This window comes from Otolemur garnettii, unplaced genomic scaffold (assembly GCF_000181295.1).
Source record: "Otolemur garnettii isolate 467f Iridium unplaced genomic scaffold, OtoGar3 scaffold00050, whole genome shotgun sequence".
Taxonomy (NCBI): domain Eukaryota; kingdom Metazoa; phylum Chordata; class Mammalia; order Primates; family Galagidae; genus Otolemur; species Otolemur garnettii.
Window position 1 is genome coordinate 142,236 of NW_003852445.1, and position 5,968 is coordinate 148,203.

A 5,968-nucleotide genomic window follows, 5' to 3' on the forward strand; every position below is an offset into this window, starting at 1 on the left:
GACATAATGAGACTCTGTTTCAAAAAAAAAAAAAAACAATAAGTTACCATTTAATGAAGCAGTCTATATGCCAGACTCTTTGCCAAGCACCTTACATATATTGGCCCATTTAATCTTCTCAGCAACTAAGGTAGGTATAATTATCCCCTTTTTATCCTCTTTTTAAAGGGATGTGAAGTGTCCTACCCAGGATCACAAATTTAGTGAGTGGTGGAGCCCAGGATCTTCCTTGGCCACTAAATGAGCTCTACCACTACCCTATTTCAACTTAACTTCTGAATAACATGGGTGGCAAGGGCTGCAGAGCACGGGGGCGGGGGGGGGGCACTGTCCTCCCCAGTACTCCTCCTCCTGGCTGGTGTGGATGGCTCAACTCAGTGTGGGAAGGCAGTAAAGTAGGGCAGAAGGAGCCTAGCACTTGGAGCCAGAGATCTAACTCCCAATCACGGTCCTTACTTTGACTCTGAGCTTCTGTCTTTTCATCTGTAAATGAAGATTACCCTCAAACTGCTTGCCTGAGTCCCCAGGATTGTGGGGATCACTTAAGGGAAAACACCTGAAGGTTGTTATAAACTGGGAAGTCGGTGAGGCGCTGACAGATTATGATTATTATTATGTTTTCCATTCATGACCCGCCATCAAGTATTCCTAAATAGCCTAAGCTCTCAGGTCTAAGCCAAAGTGCTCCTTATCTAAAAGCCCTAGAAGAATTAGTCTCAGATCTCCCCACTTACATAAGAAAGCAAGAAAGAGCTTCTGCATCAGGACTTTGGGGGAAATGCCTCCGGGCCAAAGCTTTGTAACGCTGCCAGCGACGGAAGTTCTCATAAACACCCTTGGAAGTATAGGAGAGGTCACCCAGTGAGGGCTTCGATTGGATGGCTGCAAGGCCTCCTTCCCCGGTGGTGCCATGTAGTCCTGGCCAAGCCTTTTCCAAAGGCACAATAGGGGCCAGTTGGGCAACTGGTGGTGAAACCTGAGGGGGGGTCCCAACAGCCTTTGTGGGCAAAATGGTCTTCATGTTAGAGGCTGTCACAAATAGAGGTGGAGGATCCTCAGGACCCCCGCAGGGAGCACCTGAGGCAATCCAATTGAGGGCCGTCTGAGTAAGGAAAAAGTTCTGAGTTTGAGAGGGCTCAGCTGGTCCTCCTTCTGTCTTAACTTTGACAATGACCTTGCCAGCCCCAGCTCCACTAGGGCAAGGGCCCCCATCCCCTGTCACCAACAATGGGCTGGGGAAAGCAGAGAGCACAAGTGGGTTGCCTGGAGAGAATGCTGGAGGCATGGGGGCCTGTGGAGGTGGCTCCCAGGGTGGTTGGTCTGGTGGGCCAGGAGTAGATGAGGGAAAGGGAAGTGCAGTAAAAGGAGACAGGGTGGCACCAGGTTTCATGGTCATATCAGGTCCTGGCAATGGAGATGCTGTTGAGACAAAGAAAAAAAAAGGCATGGAGTAGGAGAAAAGGAGACCAGAGTTAGTCTTAGTTCCCCAATAGACCTTAAAGCCTCAGAGCAATGATTCTCAACAGGTGACGGAGGGAATAGGGAATGTGCCTCAGTAGTTGGCAAATGTCCTCCAAATGATTTTGATGTCCCTTACTCCAAGTTGAGAATTACTGTATTATAGAAGTTGTTGTTTATTTTTTGTTTATTTGGTTTTTGTTTTTCTAATTTTTTGGTAGAGAGGGGGACCTCACTATGTTGCCCAGGCTAGTCTTGAACACCTGGCCTCAAGCGATCCTCCTGCACTCAGAGTGTGCAGAGGCGTGAACCACTGCACTTGGACACTGCTCCCTTTCCAAGGAGACACATAGGCCCCTGTCTGCCAAGAAGAGACATGCCCAAGGCATCCTAAGAGCTTCTCTAAGAAAATTCCTGGCAAATATCGCCTGCTAGCCCCCTCAGCCATTCCCTAAGACATGGAAAGGACTGACACCCACTCTGCGGGGATAACAATCCACAGCAGGCTCAATGCAGTAAGAGTCCAGGACAAACTCTGGCCTCACTCCGGTTACCCACACAGGCCCTTGGGAAAGAGGCAGTTTCCAAAAGATTCTTGGTCCATTCCCTCTAAATCTCTGTCTTTCCTAATCTGAAACAGCAGCAGAAGAAAGGCACAGTCTACAGGCAGGAGCAATGATTCCAGGACACGTGAAGTTCATATGTCCTATCACATCCACTCATTAAACATGTACGTCTCCTATTCGTGCCTACTGCAAACAAGAGATTCAAACCACTTGAACCCTGCTTGCTCCCAGCTGCTCTGAGGCCCATCACCACTCACAGAAGTGCTGCTCCCAGGAGAGGGTATGTGAATTGGAATTCTGGTTCCCAGAAATTCTGTTATATAACAACCAGGAATAACTGCACAGGATTAGATAAGGAACAGGAAGTGAGTGAGGGAAGAATGTCATGGAGAGGGAGTTTCCAGAGATTTAAAAACGGTTAAAATTTGGTGATGCACACTATTTGTATTCCTTCTGTTTGGAGTTCCTTATACCAGAAATTTAGGGCCCACTAGGAACAGGGAGCTGAGCTAGGTGCTAAGGAAAGGACAATGAAGTCTGGAACATAGTTTCTGCTGAAACGGAGCTATACAAACTCCATTTAAAGAGCCCAAAGGTAAGTATGTACTATGTACTTTATCAGTCAGGATCAAGGCTGGTGGCTGGGGAGGTGGCTCACATCTGTAATCCTAGCACTTGGGGAGGCTGAGGTGGGAGAACTGTTTTGAGGCCAGGAGTTTGACGACCAGCCTGAGCAAGATAGCAAGATTCTATCTCTACAAAAAATGTTTTATAAAAACAGGTATGATGGCCTGTGCCTGTAGTCCCAGCTACTCAAGAGACTGAAGTGGGAGGACTGCTTGAACTCAGGAGTTCAAGGCTGCAGTAAGTTATGGTTGTACCACTGCACTTTAACCTAGTGACAGAGCGAGATCCTGCCTCAAAAAAAAAAAAAAAAAAAAAAGAATTAATCAAGACCTGTGTCTCCGGCTCGGCGCCTGTGGCTCAAGTGGCTAAGGCACCAGCCACATATACCTAGGGTGGCGGGTTCAAATCCAGCCCGGGCCACCAAACAACAATGACAGCTGCAACCAAAAAAAATAGCCAGGCGTGTGGCGGGCACCTGTGGTCCCAGCTACTTGGGAGGCTGAGGCAGGAGACTTGCTTGCGCCCAGGAGTTGGAGGTTGCTGTGAGCTGTGGTGCCACGGCACTCTGCCCAGGGGGATAGCTTGAGGCTCTGTCTCAAAAAAAAAAAAAAAAAGACCTGTGTCTCCTAGGACTTTTAATAATAATAATAATAACAATCAATAAACATAATCTATTTAATTTTAAGCTACTCTCCAATCCCTTACAAAAAATATTCCACTGGCAAACTAACAACACTCAGCTTCAGCTTTCTAACCATGGAATACATGCATGAGCAAACTCAGATTCAAAGTCATCTCAACCATAGAGCAGAGGGATGGGAGTATGCCATGGAGTACTGAACACAATGAAAGGGGTCTGAAGGCCTGAGTTCCACAAAACAGAAGAACTAAGAACATCTCTAGGAAGTCCCGGCTCAAGACCTGGCTGAAGGGACAGCTCCGCTAGCCATGATGAAGCAAGAAAATTGCCTCCTGGACTGAAAAGAGAAGCCACCACTGTGGCTGGAAGGAGCCATGGGACTCTGAACAGAGGGAGTTACAGTAACTTCCAGCACAGAAGACCTTTATTTGTCTACAACAGAAACCCTACAGAACAGTTTTCCCCCAAAAGACTACTCCAGGCCCCTACTCTACCATCCTCTACCCACTCCTACCCTCCATAAGATGACAATGCCCTCCACTCCCAGCCCAACTATATTCTTAGGGCAAAATCTTAGAGCAGGCTCCTATTGAGTAAAGAAGACAGAGGAACTTGGACTTTCCCCTTGATCCCTCTCTGTGCCTTGCCTAGGACAGAGATCTCCAATCCCCTCTCCTGCCACACAAACACATGTTGAAGTGGCCCCTGTTTCAGAGAATCACAATGTTAACTAACATCCATTCTCTATATACACCATGTTTCTGTGGAGGTGCCTTGAGTCACCTCCAGGGAGGCCCTCTTCATCGTGCCCTAATGTGAACGATAAAATCACCTTCCCCAAATGTGATGCCTTTGGTGGGGTCTAGCATCTCATATTGACATGTTCCCAGGTGAAGTGTCAAATTTGAATCCCCAAGGATGGAGCAGACTTACCTCCATCTGAAGCCATTCTTTCAGGTTTAGGCACCAACTGTGGCTGTCAGAAAAGCTTTAGAATGGGACAGTCAGGTCCAGGACCCAACAAGTAACGTGGCTCCAGTTAGATACACAGGGATCTAAGGAAGGAAGGATAAAGGTCAGATCAAAACAGAACTAGAATCCAAGACTCAAGGCATTCTGTTGTGGGGGAGGGGAGAGGGAGAGGTTGGGTGGGGAGATACTCCATTAAGTGGGCAGTAAGCAGGAATTCCCTCCAAACTAGAGCTTGGCAACACAATTGACACCTCTTTAGAGCAATTTGTAAATTCTTTCTCAAACCCCAGCATTACTATTTTACATTTTGGTTCCCTACATTGTGATTCTTCACCAACATATGTCATTTTGTGCCCAAATTCCACCCTGTTATATAATTAAGTTTGTACTAATAGCAAGTTAGCAATAGAATCCTGACTTAATTCAATGATGCCTACATTCTCTGAGCCAAATTCAGAGCACACTGACTGTATACTTAAGGGTCAAGGGAACCAAAGTCTGAAATTAGAATTATCAGATGATCCAGCTGTATGCATGTCCTTGCCTTGGAAACTGCCCTGCAGTACCCAAACAGTCCACTAGCCTAAACTCGGCAGTCCACAGGAAGCCACAGCCTTACTTTTAAATGAAAAGGGCCACTAAATAAAAATCTGACCATGCAGCCTAAAATTTTAAGACCAGAAAATATTTTTTGTGTTAAATTATTTTTAATTTTTAAAAATAAGTAATATATTTGCATAGTTCAAAAGTCAAACTGTGCAAAATTGAATATATAGCAAAGAGTTTACCTCCTACCTCTTTCCCCTATAACCAAGTTCTCTATCCAAGAGAAAAAACAATTATCATTTGTTTTCTTGTGAATCCCTGCAGAGACATTTATGCAACTACAAGAAACCCCAATCCGTATTCTTTAGGAAAAAAAGTTCAGATTTTTCTGGTTAAAAAATTAAGATACGTTCCAAAGTTTTTGTCATTATAAATGACGCTGTAAATATGATCATCTTTGTAATGATATCTTGGTTCCAATTTTCCTGTTTTAAAACTAGACGCCTACGAGAAGAATTTCTATGTTCTAAAAGTTCGAAATACTCCTAGAAGGTGTGCCTTAGTATATTATTATTAGCTACTCACCACTATAAGAAAGAACGCTGAATTTGCAGTAGAGACTTGAGTCTGTATCTTGGTTCCACCACTAAAGCACAGTTCCCCAGTTTCATAAAGTAACTTTACGTTCTCTTTGCTTTACAGAATATTGAATACCCGTCATGCACTCTTTACCGCCAACTCTTTGAAATGGAACCGAGGAACTGGATATAGAAGAGGGGAGGAAAGAAAACCACCTTCTTTCTTCCCTAGAGTAAAGGGGTTCTGAATCCTGGAGCCCTCTTTTCTTCGGGCACTAGAAACCCATTGCACCTGAAATGGGCGTGCATTAAGATAAAGACAGGATTCCATACATTAATGTTCAACCTATACCCATCCATACCCCCCTCTGGCACGGTGGACAATATGTCTAGCACACAGTGGGCACATTCCACGCGTTTTAGAACGCCTGCAAAGTTGCAACTGGGCGCCCCAAGCAAGTGATCCTCTGGTGCGCCCCCTTCTGGCTGGATAGAAAACAAGACAAAATGGACTACATTTCCCAGCATGCTGGGAGATAGCCTTCCGGTTATGGGGGCCGGAAATTGAAGAACACGTGGGG

General features: G+C 45.5%; 1 protein-coding gene across 1 annotated transcript in view; it reads right to left on the bottom strand.

The window, feature by feature from the left end:
• Nucleotides 1-4,306, bottom strand: part of NUTM1 (NUT midline carcinoma family member 1) — a 10,865-nt gene extending 6,559 nt beyond the window's left edge. Inside the window, exons 1-2 of the mRNA XM_003791674.3 lie at nt 4,225-4,306; nt 735-1,419 (exon numbers count right to left, since the gene is read on the bottom strand). Coding sequence (XP_003791722.1) covers nt 735-1,419; nt 4,225-4,240 — 701 coding nt within the window. The 5' untranslated portion in view covers nt 4,241-4,306. The remainder of the gene's footprint in view (nt 1-734; nt 1,420-4,224) is intronic.
• Between the last annotated feature and the right edge of the window lie 1,662 nt (nt 4,307-5,968).